Here is a 23,829-nt window from a genome sequence, read left to right as displayed (position 1 = left end):
TCATTTTTTTGTTTCTTAGAATGCAAATAACTGCATTTATAGTACAGTCTCTACAACTTCTTTGAAATTCACTAAGATTAATAAATAATTAGCTATAATCAAGTCACTGAAATGCTTATAGCCATGCATTTATACACAGTCTATCAGCTGGAAAAGCAAGCAAGATTTATCTTTTCTTTTGGGTTGCAATTTTTTTCTTAGAAGCATTAATTATATGACATGAGAAAATAAGTTATTAGAATAAGCCTTGCATATATTCACAAAAAAAAGCAGTATTAAAGATCATCTCATTGTGTTCAGGATATTCATATTTGATGATATGCCTCTGAGAAGCTTCTGGTTTTTTAAATGCAAGCAATAATCTCTTCTCCCTTACTGCAAAGTCTTGAGAAAGAGACTATTACTGATGTATTCTAAAACACCAAATACTTAGAGTCATTTAGTTTAACAACAAGTACCACAAAACCCCACTTTAATTTCATTGAACTGCACTGTTTCTAGGCCAACAGGAGCAATTAAAAACAAAACAAACCACCAAAACCCCCCCTGCAACAAGGCAAACCCCACAGTCCTCACTGACTTCATTTCCTTTGTTCTCTTCTTCAGTGTGGTTTAGATAATTTACACTTACGTTATGCCTCTCTCTCACACAGGTATACACTGAAGTTACTTGATGCAAAAGACTACCTTTCTATAAATACTAGTTTGATACATTATCCTAGACAAACTGGAGACACACACAAAAATGCCACTTACTACTATGTGAATTTAATTATAACCCTATGAAAAGACTATGACTGGTCTCCAAACCATCAGCTAGTTTTCAAAAGGTGCAAAGTGTGATCTGAAATAGAAGTTATATAGATAGATACAGATCTCTTGGGGAATGATTGCCTAAAGAGAACATACAAATTTGGAAGTTAATATTAACTACAGGTTAAGCTTCTAATATTTGGCAGTTTTAAACAACTTTAGACCTAGAAGGTTGGTAAGCAAATTTTTGAGCTGTCTCCTTTCTTGGGAACACCAGTTTTGCCTTTTGTTCCACAAAAGGTTTGGGTTCAAAGTAGAATAGAAAGGAAGCAGGGGAAAGGGGGGAAGCAGTTTAAAGTTCTCTCAGAACAGGGGACTCAGAATAGCATTTAAAAGCATCAGAGCTGAGCCTGTCAGTTACAAAGAAAGCAACAACATATTTACCACCTTTGTTGTGTTGTTTTGTTTTTTTTTTTTTTTTAAAGAAATAAGTCTGTTTATTCAAAACAAGTTTTACAAAACAATTGTCTTTTTGTGGTACAGAGCAAAGTTTAAGAATAAATATTGAATACTTTGTATAAAAATTAGTAATATCAAAGGGAAACTGATGCAAACCAAACAAACAGGTAAAAACAATTTTAGCATTAAACATGCTGTGCAACAATGTCAAACGCAATGAGGAGTGACCATTCAGGCTGATACAGTTTTATTTGTAGAATTAAAACCTGACAGCCCTGCATTGGAGCACCGAGACTATTGTTAAAAAAAGGTTCCAGATAAAGGTGTACAAATCCTAAGTCAGTATTTAGAACCAGAAAATAGTAAGTTTTCTAGCTTCTCCATTTTTTGGAAGGAGTGCCTTCATGCTTTCCTTTTTATTCAACAATCAACTTCTTTTCACTGCAGCGAAAGAAAAATGCATACTACAAACATCAAGGCCCTTCTAAGATTAAGAAACAATCCACACAAAACTCAAACCAGCTGTAAAACAAAGTATTTAAATGGTCGAAAGTGACTTTCAGATAATGGCAAACTACATTTAAGCAGTGTTATAGATGTTAGCTAGGTCATTACCCTATGGAAGTTTAAGCTACTTAATACTTATTTTACCTTTGCTTGTATGAGTGAAAACAATAAATCCCAACATAGTTATACTGGAAAAATTGTAGTCTTAATACTACATTTCGGTTGCACACTGCGTATGAAGACCCTCTTTCCCTACAGTGAACACGGTGGCTTTTTCTAGTAGCGCAAGTTTGCTGTGCAGCTTGTTGATTTAAATGGCTCACAACAGGTCAGAGCTGATGGAGAGCTTTCCTTCAGTACAGAATCTTACTTCCTCTGTATGTGCATTTATTTCTCTATAAGCCAACAAGTTACATAGATCTAGGGCTGTCTTGTGCTTTGTTTTGTTTTGTGTTTGTTGTTTTTTTTTTTTTTTTCTTTTAAAGAACATACATCCTCTGTACTGCAATCGACCTGTTTAGGCAAGAACAGGAACTGGATTTGTTCTTTCTAAACTATAGCTGTTATATTCTTCAATCATTCTGACACTGATAAGTGATTTATTTGTGGGCTCTTTATATTCTTTTCCTTCTGGAAAACCAATTACAGAAAGTTACATACTTCACTTAATTCCAGTAGCTACCTACCATCCACCTGAACTGGCAGCTTAGAGAACAGTCAGCAAGCTCACTCCTAGATTCTGTCTCTGCTAACATATACCATTAGCCATTCAAACCTGTAGCACAGCTCCAAGAGCAGTTGCAATTATCTAAACAAGTTTACTACTTGTTGCTTAAAACTGCTAAGTCCTGCATAGCTGTTCCACAGTAAAGTCAGAAGATACAGATCAAGTACCTCACTGCTGCACAGAGCAAGAAACTTCAGGCAGAAGAAAAAGGCTAGTCTTAGACAGAAAGCAAGTAGTATTGCTCCTGTAATTAGCACACTTCCAACAGATGCTTGATAATTTGTGAGCTTTTGCATTGTTATTCCTCTGCTGACCAACTTGACTCATTCAAGCCTTCAGAAGTAGTTTTCTGACACTATCCACACTAGAACTTGTTCCAGCATCAAATCAGTTCACAAGCAACATTTGACTGTACCTTGTGTGGGCTGTGTCCCCACTCCAGGAAGAACTACCGCAGCTTTGGCAATTAGCAAGTAAAATATCTGTCCTGAGAGTCTGTGAAAACACCATTAGTGAGCTATACAAGAAGAGACTGCAGACATCCTAGAACTTTGGTTCTCTACGATATTTTACAGCAAGACAGTACAACTCATAATGGCTCAAGTTCGAGCATCACTTAGTTCTATCCTGATTCATAATGCACAGGTGTTTTTTTCCTCCTGTGGGTGATATTAACATTGAAATATATTCAAGACACAGGGTTTTGTGGACACAAACCACCCTGAAATTTTAAAGACAATCTTGTGCTTAAGACTTCAGGAGAAATATTTTAGTGATTTTGATTTGTGTACTGTTTGTGGATTACCATCTCCCTATCCCTTCACTGTGAAGTCAAACTTTGTGCAGAAAATACCGTTCCTCTTTGTTAGTACAAGCATGAAATTTTGCTTTTTAAAGTCTTTAACAGCTTATAGCTATAAGTAACATTCTCAGGGACTTTTGCTAGCTTTTCACCTTTAGAACCATGAATACTGGAAAGCAGAAGCATTGCTACAACAAAACTCATTTAGCTTATTTGCTTATTAGAGATTTGACTGTTAAAATATACTGCTTCAGTTTTCAGAAGGCAGAGAACGATTAGCAAAACCAGTTACATGAGTAATATTTGATTTTTATCCTTTCAAGTTCAGTCCTGATCTAAAGGGAGCTCCTTTGTTACTTAAAACAACCAAGTCAGAAGGCACTCAAACACTGTTTCACTATTTCAGAGATCTAGGGAGCTTTGAGAAAAAAACTGTAGCACATCTTCACTTCTAGCCCTCACTGTTTGTCAATTGTGCAGGTCCAGACTTACTTTCTATGAAGCACTGAGAAATGGTGAATATTTGTAACCAATTTACATTGCCTTAAACTACTGCAATAGTCTTATTCATCATGACAGAAGTTCTATTTTCCTTATGTTTTGAAAGGTCTGCTCCATTTTGATATAGCAGATTTTCTATCATCACATGCCTTAGTTCACATAGCTTTTTTAAAAAAAGCTTAAGACTTACTGACAAGTTCAAAGTAACAGATGTTTTCACCAAGCATTTCAAAGTCAAGTCCATTATAGTTCATTTAATCCAGACTTGCATCCCTTGAAGAGTGTAAAAAAACAGGCTACAATGTAAAAAGTTGCAGTACAATAGGAAAGCTATTCCAATAAGTTTCTGAACAGAATTGGGGACCATCTTTCTCTCCCACCCGCAACTATTCACATTTAAGTTTTACCTCTTTCCACGTTTACACATATTTTGAATAAACAGCTAAAAATTGTTGCTCTGTTTTGGCTCAGTGGATCTTCAGCACAGATATTCAAGTATTAAGAAAATGCAGCTGAACAAGGATAGGTGTCCTCATAGTACAGTTTACAGAGAAGCACAATATTGACTAGTTTGCAGTATATTCTACCCCAAATCCCTGAAGAAAACTTTTTAACTTTGGGATCTGTAGCCTGCTTCCAGAGCTGGTGAAGATCATCTACGTGTCCGTGAGATGTCATCATTTTGTTATAAATGCAGGGATGATAGGGAGCCTTTCCTTCCCCAGAAAAGAAAACATGATATTGTGGTACAATTCCCATTTTATTGGCACAGAGACCCATGAAAACATCATCTATATAAAGACTTGTATTGAGAGTCAATGAAGCCTCATATACTTTAGCTGCTACATCATTTGATATTACATATGCAGCTCCTGCTGTGTAGTCAGGATAAGAGGGCCACTGGTACATTTCATATGGAACATAGTATTTGCTACTCTTGTCTCTTATGGGAGGGGATCCGCGATGGACACGACCAATCCAGAGATCTTGAACACCCATTTGTGCTAGACTTTGGAGATAAGCAACAAGATTTGGCATATGGATAAATATATCATCATCTGCAGACATAATGAACCTGGCATGAGGACAGTAGGCATTCACCCAGCTGAACTGCAAAAGCAATTTAAGAGTAAGATTGTGAAAAGTATCCAAGAAGTCTTGCTGAATCAAATCATTGTATTTCCGGTCTTCCAGCTGAAGTTGTCTTTGCAGCTGTATTTGCTGCAGATGATCTGTTGGTCGTCCTAAAGCAAAAAGAGTTTTAATATTGGCATTAAGTTGCGAACGAACATACTTCTCATTACCCCAGGTTTGTCTAATTGCATCCCTCCGATGACGGTTTTCGGGAGAAGTCTTCACAAACAATAGGAGAAGGACATCCTGCTGCTGACATTTCTCTCTGTGGTTGATCAAGTACTGGTAGCTTGATACTCTGTCCAAGTTATCCCTGTTGATAGACAGGCTGTCATTCACAAAATGGTAGCTATTTATGAGGTATCTGTATGAATAGGACTTCATATGGTTCACAATGTGATTATCAAATGGTCCACAAAAAATCATGAGACACACTATGAAGCAAACGACAATTATGTGCAAAAAACGGCATTTTCTGACTCTTCTGGGACTAACAAACATTCTGATGCAGTTTCTATAATCCTTATTCCTGTTCAGGATCAGTGTTTTTACAGCACCTGTGTTTTACTTTAAGAGCACAGTGTCACCCCTTCAAGATAAGTGTCCATTGTAAGGCATGTTGTCTTTCATTCAGTATCCCTGTAAAGCCAGCTTTGTTCACAGATTTCACAAGTCATCTTTCTCAAAAAACGTTTTTCTTTGATTGAAAGAATGCAGACAGTTTTGAAAGATGAGACTTGCAGATGAGTATTTTCCCTTTGGGGCATCTTGAAGTGAACACCACAGTTCTAAATCAGATCTTCTCACGTGTTTCTTTCCTTCATGAAGATGAATACCTACCAATTGTAAGGGGTGGGGAGAGGAGAAAAGTTTTAGTGAGCTGTTATTAACACATCTGGTTTATAGGTTTAGTCATGCAAATGAGTTGACTACTCAGACACTCCCCATCACCACCCACCTACACCCCCCCAAAACACTAGCAGCAAGTTAGAGGTGGTCAGCAGCCCAAGCAAGCTTGCAGGAGGCTAGTGAAGGAGAAGGGGAACCTGACACAGAGGCTTCAGTTCTGACACAAGAAACTCTTTCTTAGAAAAACCCACTGCCGTTAACCAACAGATGACAACATGTTGTTTAAATTCTTTTCAGCTAGCAGGGAAGCCACACCCTACAAACAACCCAGTTTACAAGCTGTCTTTGGGCAGCCTGTTAAAGAGCAAGACCCACACAGAGCCCTGCAACTGCTCCGAGGTGTGGGAGCACCACGCCCCCACAACCACCAGAGCTGCCCCCAGGCCTTGCCTCCCTCACAGCCACCGCAGGTCCCCTGCGCTGCCACCCTCCCCTCACCACCACCCCCTTGTCCCCTGTGCTGCCACCCTCCCCTCACCACCACCCCCAGTCCCCTGCGCTGCCACCCTCCCGTCACCACCACCTCCCCTCGACCAAGCTCTCAGAGAAGGCCTCAGGGCCTACTGGAAAGGAGATGAGCATGGCAGCCCTCACTCCAGTCTCACTGAGGGCTGTGGGGCCAGAGGTTAGGCAGGGCCGCCCACGCCTCAGCACAGTGTCCCCCCCCGCCCCGGCCCTGGCTCCTCACAGGGCTACCACCTCTGCCCTGAGGGAAGGCACCACCTCCATGTCATCCCCTTGCCCACACTGGGCCTTCCTCCCCCAGCCCTGGTAGCACTGCAAGGGCCCCATCCTGCACCTTCCCTGCCCTGGGAGCCCCAGGGTGGCCCTGCTCTCCTACAGGTGGGCTTGTTGAAGGGAAGCAGCTGTTTGGCTTCCACAGCCAGCCTGTGGTTGGCTGAAAAGTGCCACCAGTACAACCATGCTCCAGTGGTACCCATTACCAAACATCCCACTTATCAGCTTAGGACCTCTACTTTTTAGCAGATGGTACAGACAAGGATTGCTTGTAACCCAAGCTAAGGTTAAGAGGCAGGTTATGCAGCAAGCTACCCCAGACAGGACCACAGACAGACGGTTCCATTAGGCACACCTCTATCACAGCTACACCTGTTATGACCAAACAGCTAACGCTGCAGGGCTACCATCTCTGCTACCCACTAGGGTTTAACGAAGAAAAGAATCCAAAGCACAAAAAGCCACCCAATGCCAGCCTTCTTGCCCTGCAGTTTGTAAAATTCAGTTCTTGTAGCCAGAGTTCTCCCTCCTGTGTACTAAACAAGAACAGCCTGACAGAGCAGCTACCTGATCATTGTGTAAAAACCCAAGAACAGAGTGAGCTCTCTGTCATGCCAGAAACGTAGGACTAGTGCCATAAGGAATGGCACATCACTAGCTAAGCACTTCTTGCACGGAAACACAATTCCTGAAGCAAGAGAACACAAACTATCACTATTACGTTAGAAGTAACGTGCAACACAGATGTTTTGAGAGATGGTTTTACCCATTTCAGGTCTTGCAACTAGATAGCATGATAAGAACACAACAGACTATACAGAGATAAGAAAACTTGGAGCAATTTTGTGGTGTAGTTATCTACTGCAAGAAGGGGACTGGCTGCTCCAAATGGAAACCATGGATGGGTGCAGTTGAGGCTTGCAGATTGTAGTGCATAACTGAAAAGCTGTATGGGCAGTTTGGTGAATAAAACTCAGTCAGCGCTTTTTATGGTATCAGTTTAAACCCTTTTTATTTTGGAAACATGAAGTTAAACAATGCACCTCAGAGTTATAAACTCAGCAACTTTACAATAGAATGTTATTGCAAAGCTTACTCGTTTCAGATGAAGCACAGAGATGCAGACAAGCTGGAGTGTTACAGAAAGCTAGACATTTGATAGCTTCTTTTGGAGGAGTGGGGTCTGAAGATACCCACTACTTCCCTGAGAGGGAGGGTAAGTTCTCACTTTCCCCTCTGACCTAGATGCTTATTTGTGCTCTTTTCGAAAAATCTGTACTTTACATGAAGTTGGCCAGCTAGCACAAACGCTGCAGCATCATCTCACCCAAGCGAGATGTTTACAAAGTCTTAGAGAAAAAAAAAAAAGCAGCTGACTTTTCGAAAAGTAAAGGGAGCACAAGGCAATTTATTTAACCACTTAAAGCAAAGTTTACCTTGGTAAACACAGGAATCCCAGTCACCAAATACAACTTTTTTAGATTAGACTTGGCTACCATGTTTTGGCAACAGTCTGCAATGGCCCATGTCATCTGGTAAAAGGGGACAACAGTCAACATCACAAATGCAAAGTGACAGAGATCACACAGAAGTCACTGTGGAAACAGTTTTAATTATGGAGCAGATAGCAGGGGATGAGATGTGCATAGACTAAGTTTTCTGCTCCCTATCATCCCACTCCTAGCAGAGATGCTAGAAAGAAAACTTAAGCTTTTCCTTGAAGAAAAAACTAGCCATAAAAAGCCCAGTCTTGCACTGAAGGTGCCAATGCACAAGTAGAATCTCTTTCATTGTCAGAACTTCTTATAGCCCACTTGCAACACATCCTTTCAGCTTAGTCATGCTCTCCTTCCCTTAACAGGCAAACAAGTTGAGTCACCATGGGAGCTATTTAGTGCCAACTGATTCTTCTAATAGTGAGAAAAGAAAACACACACCAATGTGTTCTCCCTAGCAAGAGGAAACATCGTGAAACAGAGATAAAACCATGCTTGACAGTCATTTTTCTGACCATAATTAAGGTGTTTTGCCTCTTGGTGTGCATTTCCTTACTTGTGGCTTGGAAGCTTTTAGATCCCCTCTGAGATTGAAGAGAGACTGGGAGAACCAAGCACCCATATACAGTTCCTGTAGCTGCCTTCCTTTCCGGTAGATTTAAGATTCACAACTGCATGTGGTCTTCACCCAGTTACAAGTACAGCAAGCTTTTTTCACCCTGCAGCAATCCTACCTTTCCTAAAGGGGTTTGTTATTCAACCTTTCAGTATTACCACAAGCATGACCGTCATTTGAATTTGTATTTTGCATTCAATGTATGTTCTGGGATGAAACGGGAGCTAGCATAGTTTGTTATGCAAACTCAATAGTTTGTAGAGTGACCACTGTGGAAAAGGAGATCCTTAGGGAGCTACTTTAAATGTCAACAGAAGTCAACATTTGAAAGAAGCCAGTATGAAGTTAATTTCAGGATAGAAGTAGAACAGTTTTGGAAAGTCCACTGAGGAGAGGCAGAAAGCAGACCCTAAAGAAACACAGACACCTCAGACATGAAACACCAGAGTGACAGACCCTCATGAGAAGAGCCATGAAGAGGCTTTCACACAGAAGACACTACAACATGGAGACTTTTTCCAACTACCACCACCCTGATAAAAACCTAAACCCAAGAGAGGCCAACTAAGACTGCCCAGACAGAACACCCCACAACTCCCAGCTACAAATTTTGACATGTGGTACAGTACACAGCTGTAAGATCACAAGTAGCTTTCTCAGGCAGTGCAGGATATTCCAGGAAACACAATTTTAAACAGAACCATTTTTTACTATCAGCTTGTAGCAACTGTCCCTTTCACATCAACAACTCTTGGATAAAGAAAGTTCAGAAGCTCTACAAGAAAGAACACCTCAAACATTACCTAGTTTCAAACAGAAGTCATCTGAAGAGCTGCTGATCTCTATGTCCATGTCCTGTCCTCAGCTGTGCCAAAGAGCCACTAAGCTTAAGGGTGCAGTTCCATGTGATGGTTGAGCTCAACCAAAAGCTTACTGCTGCCAGCTGGGGTCAGCTTTACACTCACTCTTCCCTCAACCCTGCCCTCTCATCCTCACCACACAGACCTTCCACAGCTTGCAACAGCTCTGGAGCTTATATAGTTGCTCAACAAGCCAAATTCAGCTCTTCTCAACCTCTTCCCCTCAAAAAGCAACCTTCTGATACTTCCTTCAGGGTTTCAGCAAGTGGTTAATTCAGGTCAAGCTGTATGTAGAGCCTAACCTAAGTGCACAACAGGACTCAAGGGCTGCTTTTGTAGGACCAGATGTAACACATTGTTGCTAAAGCTTTCAGTCTTTTCAATTCTAAGGCTACTACCAGGCTCTGTGTTAGTACAGAAAACTTGGGAGTCTTAGGACAGGCTTTTGGTCTACAGTCAGGATAGTCCTGTCACATGAGCTACTCCAGATCAGCTTATTTGATAGTGGAGTGGGATGTCCAGGTTAGAAGGCACATTGCAGAGGTGCTCCATCCTGCTGGAGAACTTCAGATGTCACATGGACCTAAGGTGCAACACCACTCCTACAGCACTAAAGGAATGTGCCCAACCACAGAGGTGACAGAAGCAGACACGCTGCAGTTAAAGCTCCAGGGACTAAGATTAGCACTGCCTGGATTTAAATACAGACAGATTTTTCAAACCTAGTGTAACAATGAGGCAATCCTGAAAAGAGTGGGTTGGCTTTTCTTCAAGCTTTTAAAATCTGTTTAGAAAGGAGCTACAGGGTTCAAAGAACACGTTTTGGCACGTTTGAGAGTTTTGTTTAAGTAGAATTTAAAACTTTTTTGCAACATTTGGTCTCTGAGCAATTTAAACAGTTGTAATTCTTATGAAATAGAACTCTTCCATCTCCAGCAGTACTGATTTATGTACTGCTTACACCAAGAGACCAAAGGAAACCTAGTCAAGTTAGGACATCAAATAAATCATCAAAACACAAAATTACATGTTTATCAAGATTTTTTTCCTTCCAATTGACTAATTAAAGGGTAAGAAAGTATATGCCGAAGTTAATGGGAGCAAAGCCTGAATGGACATTGCTGCTTACAGCTTTAGCTACAAGATTATGTAACCCAGGTTCCTCTTACCATTCTTCCATTGCTGACTTCTTCATGAGTCATGCCATCTGTCATCTCTACCCTGGCCTATGTCCTCCTTCTTCACTCCCCAATATCTGAAGAACTTCTTATACATTAAGAAGTTGCTCTGAAACTAACCTTCAAGTTCCTCTTATATAAGAGCTCTATCATGAAAGAAAACTGAACCTAAACACTGAGCTAGTTACACCCCTGACACTAATAGGATTTCCTGCCATAGTGACAGGAGGTCACTTCAAGGAAAAAAGGTGCAGTAAAGTACTTAGCTAAGCCTTCCTTCCTACATAGTTCACAAGCACCAAGATGGAAAGAGAACACAAGCACCACAGCCTGAAAAGAAAATAATTTCAAGTAATGTCAAAACTTCCACTGTTACACCTTGTTCTGTACAAAACTGGTGAGAAATGGAAGTCAATTAGCACAGGTATCCGTAGGAAAATATGGTCACAACGACAATGGGATTAACAAAAAGAAACAGTCTAGTGCTATAAAGATCTATGAAAAGTTTAGTCAGGTCATGGATGTTACATCAATAAGGAACACTAATGCAGGGATGACTGACAGTAGCTTTGAAAAATTTGTTTCAAGAACATTTAACCCATCTTCTGCAATCTCATATGCAGGCTTTGCCTGCAAATTCTTTAGTTTTCCTGCAACTTGCAGTCAGGGTACAGTTTCCTGGGATGGTAGAATCAGCATTCTGATTCTTTTTGTGCATGCGTTGAGGACTTCTCACATTGAACAGACAGGTGAGAAGGTGAACATCCAACACCTTCAAAAACATGAACTCCTTAAATGATTCTGAAGTTGCTCAGTCAAGATCAATGCCCTTATTAAAAAAATGGGCATTGAAATACAGCGCTTCCTCTAGGGGAGCTTTGTATCAGAAATAACTACAGCAGCATGTAGAAAAATAAGACATTGAAAGCTGTGACCACTTGCTGCTTCTCAATGATGTGTAACACTTATGAGCGCCAAGGCAATCTCTGAAGTGTTCGTTGGCAGAGAAGTTCAAAGGATAGCAAAGCATTACATGGCAACTGAGTAAAGCATTTCAACTCCTTCAGGGCTGGAACCAGAAACAGGTTGTAAATGCTTAACAGTGCCAGGAAACAGCTAACTGCCAGTAGAGATTTAGTTTCTACAGAGGTTTTGCCCTTGCTGTAACTATTGGGTGGAAAGAAAGTAGTTTCTCAGTTTCCCCTAAAATGGAGCAGCAAGCTTCCCAGCTGCTACAAGTAAATCTAAATGGACACATCTGCCAAGATGGACAGACTTGCCTTCCTGAGTTGCTTTCATCAGGAACAGTTCCCTGAAACAGCATCTTTCTAGCACCAGTCTACATTTAGACTGCAATTTTCAGTTGCTTTAACCTGCTATACCTACTGGAGACTCTTCCCCATACAAGCTAGAAGCAAGGACTGCATTTTCCAGAACCAAATCCTCCAAAACGAGTCATTTAGTTCAAGAAATTTTGTGCAAAACACACAAGCACCAACATGAAATTCTTTGCTTTGTGTGCAGCAGATTGGGTGAAAATAGTCAGTTCTTTGTACTGACAGTAAGGATGATATTCTGAAGTTTCAGAGTCTGGCAGTGCCATGATTGAGGCCGCATGCCCTCATTTTCTGAGAAGAGCGACTAAGCCAAGTCCTTAACTTCCACGCAGGCAAGTCAGAACTCTAAGACACAGCTACAAAGGCCGCAATGGTACCTATTGTACAACCCATTGCATCTGTTTTGGCAGATGCCAGCGATGAGCTCTAATCCTATACTGAACAGCAGTCTGCATTTATGTAAGTTCACTTTTACAATGCCAGTATTTAAAGAAGATGCCAGACTGGTACACATTCCTTTCATCTCCCTGCACTAAGGCAAAAACATGCCGCACAGGGGCAGAGCACATTGACTACAGCTGTTAATGTTACCCCGTCAGGTGTGGATGGCAGAGCTGAAGTATCAAAACCATCTGCACAGCACTAGTCTTTCTGCTTCAGAGTGACACTTCAGTCAGCACTTTTTATAGCCTCTAGAAAGCTCCCCTCCCAATTTTATAGCAGATCATTTCCGTCCGTATTTGGAATCTTACCGGAAAGCTTCTGTATGAGTGGTGTAAAGAGTTTTCTAGTGACTATATATCACTTATCTCAGAATATTGCCTGCAAAAGTGGGTGAGGACCACAAAAGGCATTACAAAAAGGGCTAGCTTGCCACTGCTTTCTATACCAAAGTAGTGTATTCACCTCTTTACCAAAGTGTATTTCAGACAACCTTGCAAGAAGGACATCCCATTACACATGGTAAGCTTTAAGCTGAAGGCTGACTGAAACAGAAGGTTGAAGGAAACTTCTCCCCATACTTGAGAAAGCAATTGTAAAATATCAAGCGGTTAAGGATCCAATCCAATGCTCAACACTGGAACACAAGAGAATGCAGATTCTCTAGTTACACATTAATACTGAATCCCTGTTTCATAGCATGTTAAAGTTGAAGAGCTACATTACAGCCCCATCTAATCAGTAAGTTTTTCTGCTGCCAGTTTTAAGCCTATTCAAACACTTACTTGCAGCTGGATCTAGAGATGTTATTTCCTGCCTATTTTCCCCACAAACCTAAGGTGATTTCTGTTCCAGTCTACAGGCCACACCTAAAGATCAAGCTGAACAACTATCTGAAGCAGACTTTTTCCATGCTAGCACCAAACTAAAAGAGGAAGTCAAATTTAAGACTGACACAACTAATTGCAAGGACACGAGTTTAAGCTGCCTTTCTATGGGGCCTCACTTTTAAACTTTTTTTTTTTTGCCTAGTAAGAATACTTTCAAAAAAAAAAAATACAGTGAGTTAGAAAGTGTATGAAGGACTTAAACAGAAGGCCAACACTGTTGTACCATGGCCATTTCTAAACCACGCTAGACTTTGCTATCCTAGTTCCATGTTTTAAGTTTTCATTCCAGAGTAAATAATCTCTCATCTGCTCTTCAGTCTAACCCTCTTCCTCAGACAATACTCTAGCCTATGATCCCAATTCAGCAAACTCCAGATGGATCTCCCATATTGCAGCAAGAATTTACAGTCAAAATTTGGATGTTACATGTGTCACTAGCATGTGGGCACTAAGGCAGGAAGACAGACAAATGAGAAGTTCAATTTGTAGATTAGAATGCAGGGGGGTTTTTGTGTCCAAGTATTGTCTGTTTTTTTCTTTCGGTTAGACCAATGATGATAAAATATGCTGGGATTAAAAAAGTCAACTCAAATACTAGTTAACTTACAGGGTACAGGAACTGATGGCATTTTTTAAGTGTTCTGTTAGACTAGTTCTCTCCTTTCCAGATTTAAGTTAGCACAGATCAAAGGTATGTGAACTCATGAGTCCACATAGCACAGTATCATCCCATCTAGACTTTCCAAATCAGCTCAGGTGCATAAACTTGCCTCTCTCTTAAGCATGGCTCTTTAACTTGAGCTGAGTATCATGCTGACTTACCATCCAGACACCATTTATACTCTATACACAACTGAGCATGACAGAAGTCCTGGATCACCCCTTTCTGCATCAAACCTTTTCCTCCAGTAGTTTATGTTCCCAAACCTACAAATAGAGCTCTGGGAGACAAGTCTGCAGGTTTACGTGTCTACCTGCAAACCACATACACAAGAGTTTGAGGTAGCTGGGCTGCAGAACACTAGCGCTGATTCCCATCCCTGGTCAGTAAGAACCAACATCATTTTTGTTAAAAACTCTTCCACTTCAACGACCCAAGTCGTGCAGTCAGGAACATAGCCTGTTTTTCAGTTCTTTAGACACGTTATAGAAATTAAGAAGCAAATCAGGTCCCAATCCTATGCACAGGGATACTAGACAGTAAAGACTCATTTGCTCTGTTGCTGGGGAAGTATCCAGGTCTTCAGTTTCAAGGCCATGCTTTCCCCACCACATATACGCACCCAGCAAGCACAAGGTCTAATGCTAGACTGAATCCCCCATGCACAGATTTGTACCTCAAGCAAAGCACACACCTATATACAAAGGTCTTATAGTAATTTAAGACAGTCCTCTTAAAGCAGCTATAGGATCAGCCTAGAAAAGAAGCAGCTCTATGGAGAAAAACAATACTTCTATAATACCTAAGAAAGCATCTGCATATATAATTACATTTAAAAGATTAGCTTTCTGCTGAGTGAAAAATTGTGAGGAAGAGAACCTCTTTAGGATGACCCCTTAAGGGCTTATCACCCCCACAAACATAGCGGAGCTGCCATAGCCACAACCCTTCAAAGCCCTCCTCTTGAGATCACTAAGAGCAAATATTGCTTAAGCCACTTCAGCTTTCCTTACACCCACAGATCTACAAGCACTTAAGAACAGACAGTCATTGCACACTCTGTTCCCTTGGCCCTAAACAGATTCATGCCTTGTTCATTCTCACCCCCTCCTGTTCACTGCTGTACATAGCTGCCAGCAACTCTTTAAGCTGAAAGAGAAAAATGTTGTATTCTACTTGAGGCTGAGGGAAAAGGAGGAGTTACTAATGACCCTGTCTGGTTCTTGGATAAGGTCACCTAGTGGGTTGTTTTCTTTTATTAATAGGAAATTAATCTATTGGAATCAAGCAAGCAGTCTATCTGACCACACAGTCTCTTTCTTGTTTAGCATTTGCACTTCAGTTATTTTCTTAAGAGACTAATTCCCATTTGGGGTAGTTCTGCACCAATTTGCTAAAACTGTTTCAACGTGTGTAAATGCAATGTAAAAGTGAAGTCTATATATAGTATATATATACACACACATCTTCTATAGAAGCATGAAGTACTAGTCATTCAAGATACACCAACAGAAGTCAAGAACTTACATTTTTAATGAATTTACAATTACATAAACAGCACCTTGAATTCAATTAAAGAGTCACCTTAGCTTTAGGCAAATCATTATCTAGAAATAGTGAACGCACCAGACTGTCCATTTCTCTTAAGTCCTAACTTCCAGACTACAATTCTGAAAGCATTCAGTCTTCACTGGCATAAGCAAGCCCCAAATAGTTTTAAAGTTGAAACTGAATAAACATACTAGAAGCATTATGTTAAGAGGTAGATGTAGTTTGAGGAAAGCCAAGCTCCTATCAGACAAACAGATATCATCCAAACCTGTTAGGTTCATGCTCTCCAATCAAGCGCTAGCTATCTATATCAAAAGATAACCACTTCTTGGGGAGTGATTGTCAGCCAGTTTGGGAAGAGGGTTAAAGAAAACAGTAAAGAAAGTTTTGTTAAAGCTAAGTGTACTGGAAGAGCTGGCCACCAAAAAGGACTAAAGAGGAGCACGTTTTCTGCATTTGCAACAACAGCTGCTGACAGAAGTCACCGCTGTTTTAATACTTCCATGAGAACTGGATTCATATGGCTAGCTAACCTTTTCCTTTGGTTCAGCAGTGAAATGTTAACCTAAGGTCTATTTCAGTTATTTTATATGACTACATAAGTTTCAAGTTTCAAGGCTTTAATGTAGTTTTCACATTTTCAATAGTTTTCAAGACAGTCAAATATTTCACATTAAAAGCTGTTGATTCTCTGTAAATTTAAAACCAGATTCAATACAGAAGGCTCCTACATACATGCTAGTGGTCCCCATGTTTGTTTCAAGCAAGCCAGAAAGGCACAAACATCTCTGATTTTATGATCTGTGGATCAAGAACCACCCCAGCATATAACACAGATTGGCTGGAATAACAGCAGTTTGAAGCTTTGCTAAAGCCTGCATGCAAACTGTGTGGGATGAATGCCATTAATGCTCTCCTCCTTCTGTGGGAACCAAGGAGAATTTTGGCCTTTTATACAGCCTTTTCTGCAACGCAACAAGGCCAGGGATTGAACAGAAGACACTCATTTACTTTTTGTTGTTATGAAATATGGGGAGCAGGAACAACACAGGCTCATGGCAGAAAAGTGAAAAGAACCAACACCCCCCACATGCAGTTATGAGAAACGTGACAATACAGTCAGCTGAAGCAACTGAAGAACAGCATCCTGCAGTTTCTAGCTCACCATGGTTGAATTACCCTCACCAGGAGCTGCTAACAAGTCACTGGCCATAACAGCAAAGAATTCCTCAGGCCTAGCTTCAAGATTCAAATCAGATAAGAAAAGTCAAACAAAGGAGCTGCAAAACACTCCCAACGTGTTTAATAGGCAGTGAGATATCTCTCAGATACTTTTACAAGACTACAGTCTTTGTAAATTAAATGAACTTCTGCATTTGCATTTAACTAGAAGTACTTGTCTCTGCTTAGGAGAAATGGATAGTAGGTCACGCTATTTAATAACATCAAGAGCCAGTAGAAATAATATTTTGATATATATAAAAATACATGTCTGTTGTATATGGATGTATATATACACACACACTTCTATGCAAGACTAATGTAAGGCCAAGAATGTAACTGAACTACATACAGCACTAGCATACACACAGCACCAGATTAAGAACTGCTGTGAGGACAGTTTAGTGAAAGACAGTTAAGTAGAACCTACAAGTGGAATTCACTGGGAGACAGACCACAAAACACCAGTCTGTGGACTCTAGAAGGAAGCTAGAGAGATGGGAGCAGAAGCTTACAAGACAGGGATGACTTAAGGCAGAAGGGAAAAGAGAGGCATCCACTGAAGAAGCCTGATCATTCTAGACAGTTGAGCTTTAACAACAATGCAATAGAAAGTCAGTACTTGTAGTTACCACAGGACTTAACTCAGGTCTTGCGGACAAAGCAGCCAGAACCTCAGAAAACAATTAGTCATAATTATGGTACCTTTGTCACCCCTATTACCCACTATAAGGGTTTCCTACTAAAAATATAGTGAATAAATATTTTATTGGAAAGTCAGGAAAGTTACAGGAAGAGCTGCAAAAGCACTTTGTCTAATCTTAACGATAAAACACATGCATTACACACCCCAGTATACAGTGCAAAGTGAAAGACTAATCTTCCTTTAGTTAACCAAGTCAAGTAGAACATCCATCCATCCATCCTCAGTCTGTTTCATATTCCATGGAAAAACACAACTAATGGGGGGGGTGGGGTGTGCTGTGGTGGTGTATGATGAGTAGCAGTTAAAGAAAAGCTATTAAGTTTCCTGCCCTAAGTCAAAAGGCCAGTTTAAGTCAATCAGCACAAGCCTCTTCAGGTCTTACCAGAAGCGGAACTGGAAGAAACAAAAGCTGCAGGATGCAGCAGAAGAAATGAAAGCAGAAAGTGACTTACTGGGCCATAGTAAGTTCAATTTGAAGCAAGCTGCCTCAGCTCTAAATGTAGAGGACTAGCAAAATCCCTTCCTTTGCTCATATATCTCAAAGCACCTCCAACAATATAATCCATGTTGACAAAACGAGTTCTTTACTTCAAAGTTGCTGCGCCTGAGTTGGTGAGGTTGAGTTGCTGCACCTGAACAGTGACAGTGTACCTTCAGAGCATGGCAGCACTCCTGGGAATTTTTAGTAACCACTTTTTATTCAAGTTTAAGACTACATCCAGCAATCTGGAGATGGTACCAGTCAAGCTTGCCCTCATGAAACTGGATTGCAGCAAGCAAACTTGCTCTGCGCTACAAGGCGGGAACTCCTACAGTCTGTGGTCTTAGCAATATGTAGACATATGTCCCTCTTCAACAGTCCTTCAAACTAAGTTGCTTTTGCTTACAACATTCCCTTCTTTCAAGGTCATCTGTCCACAGTTGTTTATGCAGTCCTGTGATCTGTTAGATTTTCTGAGTAATTTGGGCATATAGCAGCAGCATCTCCAAGCCACAATTCCATCTAAGTTGAAGATCAGACTATGCAGCCATCCAAGCAACAGGTAAACGTCAGGACTGGTATGGGTTCATTCTAAAATGCTGCAATTCCAAAGTGAAGGGGTTGTTTCATCATCCTGTTTCCATACATTGAAGTGGTTTCCCCACTGACTATAGAACTTAAGTCAAGGGTCGTCTTTCAAAGATCCTTCCATAGCATTCCCCGCCTTGCTGCCAAGGGAAAGTGTCCTATTTGCAAAACTTAAAAAAAGAGGAGAAACCTCCTCTCAAGTGTCCATGACTATTATTTCAATCTTTGAAGACTCAGGAATGCACAGCCCTCAGTTCAGGATCTGGACCACAATTTCTCAAATGTTGCAAAGATTCCACATATGCAATGTCTCCTGTATCAGTGGAAAATCCTACTGTCACTTCTGGCCAACCTGACAGAGGTGGACCACACTGCTTTCCACTGGCATTTAAACATCAGTTATTATTGAAGTCTGCTGAATAATCAGCCTCACTCGAGATGTGCATTTCCTAGGAAGCTGATACCAAACTCCGCAAGCCATATGGAAGGAAGAGCTAGTAGGCAATGCTAATCCATCACTTTCTGGTTCGCTCTGCCACTTTCTGCCAGTTCCAAGGCCCAGCAGACCTACCACAGTAACACCAAAACCACAGTAAGTTTTCCCAACAACAAAACCCCCTCAGTACTTCTGTACTTTTAGTAAGCAACATCTTCAAGTTAAAGAATTACCCAGACAATTCTTCAGGCACAGACTGATAACCATGGGAGATGAGGCAATGCTTAGCACATCCTAGATGCCATAACACTGTAGGTGCAGAATAACACCGAACATATAAGCCACTGGCATTTCAAATGATAAGCGATGACTTGCACGGTTTTCCACATGCTTCTCCCTAATCTGTAGGGAGATTAGACCGCTCCTAGCTTCAGCACTCACTACTCCAGTTTGGGCAGATGTCAGAGACTGTCCCAACTACTGCTTTGGGCAGCATGAACAACCAGTTTGCTTCTCAATAGTTTCAGATCTTAGAGAAAGCAGAAAGTGATACGGTTTTGATTTACTCACTGGAAGAAAACTAATAAGCAGATACTGCTATTATATTTCTAAGCAGACACCCCCCCACCCCCAAAAAAAAACCTTACCAGTGAAAAAGCCTTCATTTTCACCGAGATGCTGCACTTCTGTATCTCACAGATGGTTGGCTTCTATGGAATTAGTTCTGTGCAGAACAACCATTAACGCTCATAATACCAGAGCAACACCCAGCTCTATGTGACAGTCCAGCCTTCTGGAATTACTGCGAGAATATTCCATGGCTGTTGTTATCCACAGTGATTTAATGTCTCTTGCCCTGCTCAACAAGGAAAAAAAAAAAAAAAAAAAAAAAGGCTGGCATTTATCCTCTCTTCGAATACAACTATTTTCCCCTTTTAAAAATAATCTATCCCTTTGCTAACCCCATTCTTTTCCCTTTCCAGCTGCTAGGAGAAATGCAAGAATTGGGGAGAAGTGAGAACAAGACAGCGTCATACAAAAATTTCAACAGTTTCACTAGTAGTTTCAAAACTACTTCTAAGAGATCCTCAGGCATAAGCCTCGGCAGTCACTAGATAAGGATGCTGCAGCACAAGAAAGCAGCACAGAGTGAGTTCTCCACTGCTTTGTGTAGCCAGAATAGTTACAGGCTTTTTTTTTTTTTTTTTTAATCACTGCCTTGCACTTAATTTAGTTGCTTACATTGGAGTAAAGCCAGTCTCCCACCTCTAGAGAGACGCCAAGATCTTACTCAGAGGCAGTTAACCAAGCTACTTCTAAAAAACTCAGCTGTTTCCTATGCTCCCTCCAGCTAGGGTGAGCCCATGCGACTCACCCCTTTCCTCGGGCCCCCGCCGCCCCGCTCCCCAGCCGGAGCTCCGGGCAGCCGCCCCCGCCGCCCGGCCGAGCCCGGGGCTCTGCCCCGCACCCGCCTCCCGGCGCGGCCTCAAGAGCATCCCGAGCTCTCCCAAAGACCTTTGAGACCCAGGAAGCTCGCGAATACCGGGAAACTCGCATAGGCGCGGGCTGGGGTCCCCCCCCGCCGCGTTTCCGCCGATTGTTGTTGCCGCCGCGCCTCGCCCAGCGGCTGCAGAGCGGCCTCCCGGCACCGCCGCCAATCCCGAAATCAGCCGCAAACCCATCGGTAGCTTTCCCACCACCCCGCCTTCCCCCGTCTCCCCAACCCCCGGGGCATCCGCGGAGCTCCGGGAGCAGCCTGCGAAGGGGGAAAGGGGCAGAGAGAAGAGCTTTCAGCCATGCGGCTGCGGGCGCCCCTTCGGGGGAACAAAGGAGGGAACCGACCGGAGCGGCCCTTCCCCTCGCACACCTCCCCAACGGCAGCCGGGCACGCCCGGCCGCCGCCGCCAGCCTACACACGGTTCGAACATCCGCAGCCCGGCCGAGAGCACAGACACACGCACACACACACAAAAAAAAGCGGCTTTTTTTAGCTTCACAAGCAGGCTTAGCAAAAACTCGCTTTCTGAACGCCTTCAGTACATTCCCTCTTCCGCCGAAGGCGTTTTCTCAAGCAGATTTTTCCTCCCGAGTCCCCCAAAATAAGTTTGGGCTGCTCCCGCCGAGGCCAGGGCGGCCGGCAGCCTCCGTGCCAGCTTCTACCGGGGCGAGCAGCTCCCGGCGCTAATTAGCGCGCTAACGAGGCCAGGGCGGGAGCGTTGCCCCAACGCTTTCGGGGGTGCGTCCCCGTGTTGCAACCCGGAGCAGAGCGGAGCAACTCCGAGCCGGATTCGCGAGTTTCTTGGGTGGGAACAGTTGAGGAAGAAAAAAAATACCCCATAAACCCTTTTTCCTTTAGCAAAAAAAAAAACCCAACAACTTGGAGAAATCGGAAGGCGGGAGGGGCTGTCGGAGCAAGGGGCGGGAGGAGGGAACAGCGCTGCTTTGAATGGGTTATTTCATCGCAATGCTCGAGCGGCTGCGAGTTTTCCCTCCACGGCTCAAGGGATGAGAAAGACCCTGAAAGTGCCACAAAGTTTCTGAGCTTTTTCTGCCTTTTTTTTTTTTTTTAAGAACATAATCGACTGCCAGTGATAAAGAGATTTGGGGGAATCTGCTACGCAAAACAGCCACTAAAGCTGCAATGAAGTTTGTGTCTCGTTTATCACAGAAATTTGAAATCCCAAACTCTGACAAAACCCTTCTTTAAGACAGGAGCAAGGCAACCGCCTGCGGAGTTAATGGATGCGGTCTGTAGCAGAAACCTTTTAAACAAAGCAGTTGGAAAACTTGTTTGTCCAAAGCCTGGAACCGCAATTCCAGAAACGCGGAGAAGTGAGACACCCTCCTCCCCTGAACAGACCAGCTCCTACGGTCCCTAAAGCCAGACAGAGCAGAGAAAAAAACATTTAGGAAAACAGAATATTTTCGCCGATTTTAATTACCCAGCTACTCGCTTTACATGTAAAAGAGGAACGAACAACCCGGCTGCTCTTTGCAAGCGAACAAACTTAGAAAGCGGGGGGAGGAGGGGGAACGGGACGATACCCAGCACAGAGTCACGTATCTCACCACCAAGACTGGATAGCGAGCTGCCTTCTCCTCCGCTTGCTTGCTTCCTTCTTTCTTTCTTTTTTTTTTTCTTCCTTCCTTCCTTCCTCGGGGAAGGAGGACTCAGCCGGCGCCCGGCCGCCCAGCCCGCGCTCGGGGCCGCCTCATTCACTCGCAGCATATAGGATCCCTCGGCCCGGGGAGCCAATCGGCTCCTCCTCCTCCTCCTCCTCCTCCTCCTCCTCCTCTCTTCTCTCCGCCCCCTCTGCCGAGCCCTGCAGGCTCGCGGGGCTCGGCCCTGTATTGCCGGGCGCTTCTCAGACGCGCCGCTGTTTACAAACACCCTGCCCGCCTGCGGTACTCTGTGCCTGTGGCATTATCCATACTCCCGGTGTGCCAGATTGATGCAATTTTTTTTCCTCTCTTCCTCTCTCCCGAGGAGGTGGTGAGGGTGAGGCTGCAGTGTGCTATGTGGGGAAAGTGTCTTGCCACGACACTCAAAGTGCTAAAAGTAATGTTTCTTAGACGTTCAAAGTTACTTATATCTTAAAAATATCTTGGGGGACACACTAAAATTCTAGCTAATTGCTGCTCTAAGTCTCCGAGGTGCTAAGTAACATCTTATTGTTGGGTAGTTAGTTTGTAGGTCACAGTGAAACTTGTTTATTTCACTCTTGTTGGAAATCTTGAGGGGAGGAAGGATGAGTGGGTTTTAGGGTTTTTTTTCTCTTTTACCTTCCTCATAAACCTTGGTGACTTATTTGCATCATCTTGAGGGGAATGCCTGATTCATTGAAGTACATCAATGATAACTCAGTCTCTGTGGTCAGTAGACTGAGATGAAAGTATTAAAAAACCAAACCAAAGTAAGTGCTATGAACATGCCTTCTTTAAATCCATTTTTGCAAAACAAAAAACTAGGTTAAAAAAAATCATCCAAATTAAGTTGAAAAGCCACTATAATGCTGTGTCTTGTATGGTCTATTGGGAATCTGAGATTTCTCACTGAACGTAAATACCAAACACAAGCCCATTGTGTATCTTCCATTCTTTCAGATGGTTGTGGTTGATCTGAATCATTCCTGACCTCATCATTGACTTCATAGAAATTTAACTATTGCATATCATGACAATTACTGTCAGTTTGTCACTTTGCAACCATAAATCTGACAACATCTTCGGGAGGTGAGGAATTGTTTTCTTTTTACACACAAGAGAAAAAATCAGAGCTAGGAATACTGTTGTCAAGAGCACCCAGCAAAAGGAGAGCAAGGGTAAAACCTGAGCAGTTAATCCCACGGAAGGATGTGTTGCTTTATGATACACGTTTTGTTTGGGGAAACTTCAAGGCCTAGGGAGTTTTTCACTTGATCTCTCCTTTCTCCTGTTGTATGTCTTAATATGACTAAACACTTTATATCAGCCTTCTCAGATTTCTCTTCATCTGTTTGATTCTCCAGTAAGACAAAATAGAATTCTTTACAATTGGCCGTTCACCCTAGCAGGAAAAGTTTGTAGATCATTGTGTAAATTTGGCATGTTAGCTAAGCAGTGTTTAAATAACAGTAGAAATAACCTTATAAACAAAGCATCATTCATTTTTCTTACCAAAATGATAATTGCTGATTCCTTCCCTAGTTCACAAATTTTTTTTTCAGAAGTTTATTCTTCATTCTTTCTTTTAGGTGTCATCCCATTTGAGAATTTTATCGGTGATAAAACGGTCCCTTTCAGAATGAGAAACTCTCAATGATAGATATTTAAAAAACGCTAGAGCACCAATTTCTTG

The 23,829-nt window shown here is 42.2% G+C and overlaps 2 protein-coding genes across 3 annotated transcripts in view; one reads left to right on the top strand and one right to left on the bottom strand.

The window, feature by feature from the left end:
• The window catches only part of MCF2L2 (MCF.2 cell line derived transforming sequence-like 2), a 150,180-nt gene that overhangs the window by 64,201 nt on the left and 62,150 nt on the right, over positions 1–23,829 (top strand). The window lies entirely within an intron of this gene.
• On the bottom strand, positions 1,355–22,200 carry B3GNT5 (UDP-GlcNAc:betaGal beta-1,3-N-acetylglucosaminyltransferase 5). 2 transcript variants are annotated; one of them, XM_068405763.1, is made up of 3 exons: positions 22,062–22,200; positions 19,640–19,848; positions 1,355–5,719 (listed from the first exon to the last, which is right to left on the bottom strand). In XM_068405763.1, exon 3 carries the CDS (start codon positions 5,382–5,384, stop codon positions 4,248–4,250), a length of 1,137 nt encoding a protein of 378 aa, XP_068261864.1. In that variant the 5' UTR covers positions 5,385–5,719; positions 19,640–19,848; positions 22,062–22,200; the 3' UTR covers positions 1,355–4,247. The 2 variants fall into 2 exon arrangements, with proteins under 2 accessions (XP_068261864.1, XP_068261866.1); XM_068405765.1 differs by lacking the exon at positions 19,640–19,848.

This window comes from Nyctibius grandis, chromosome 8 (assembly GCF_013368605.1).
Source record: "Nyctibius grandis isolate bNycGra1 chromosome 8, bNycGra1.pri, whole genome shotgun sequence".
Classification (NCBI taxonomy): Eukaryota; Metazoa; Chordata; class Aves; order Nyctibiiformes; family Nyctibiidae; genus Nyctibius; species Nyctibius grandis.
Note: the sequence above shows the minus strand (reverse complement) of the source record. Positions and strands in the feature narration are given on the sequence as shown.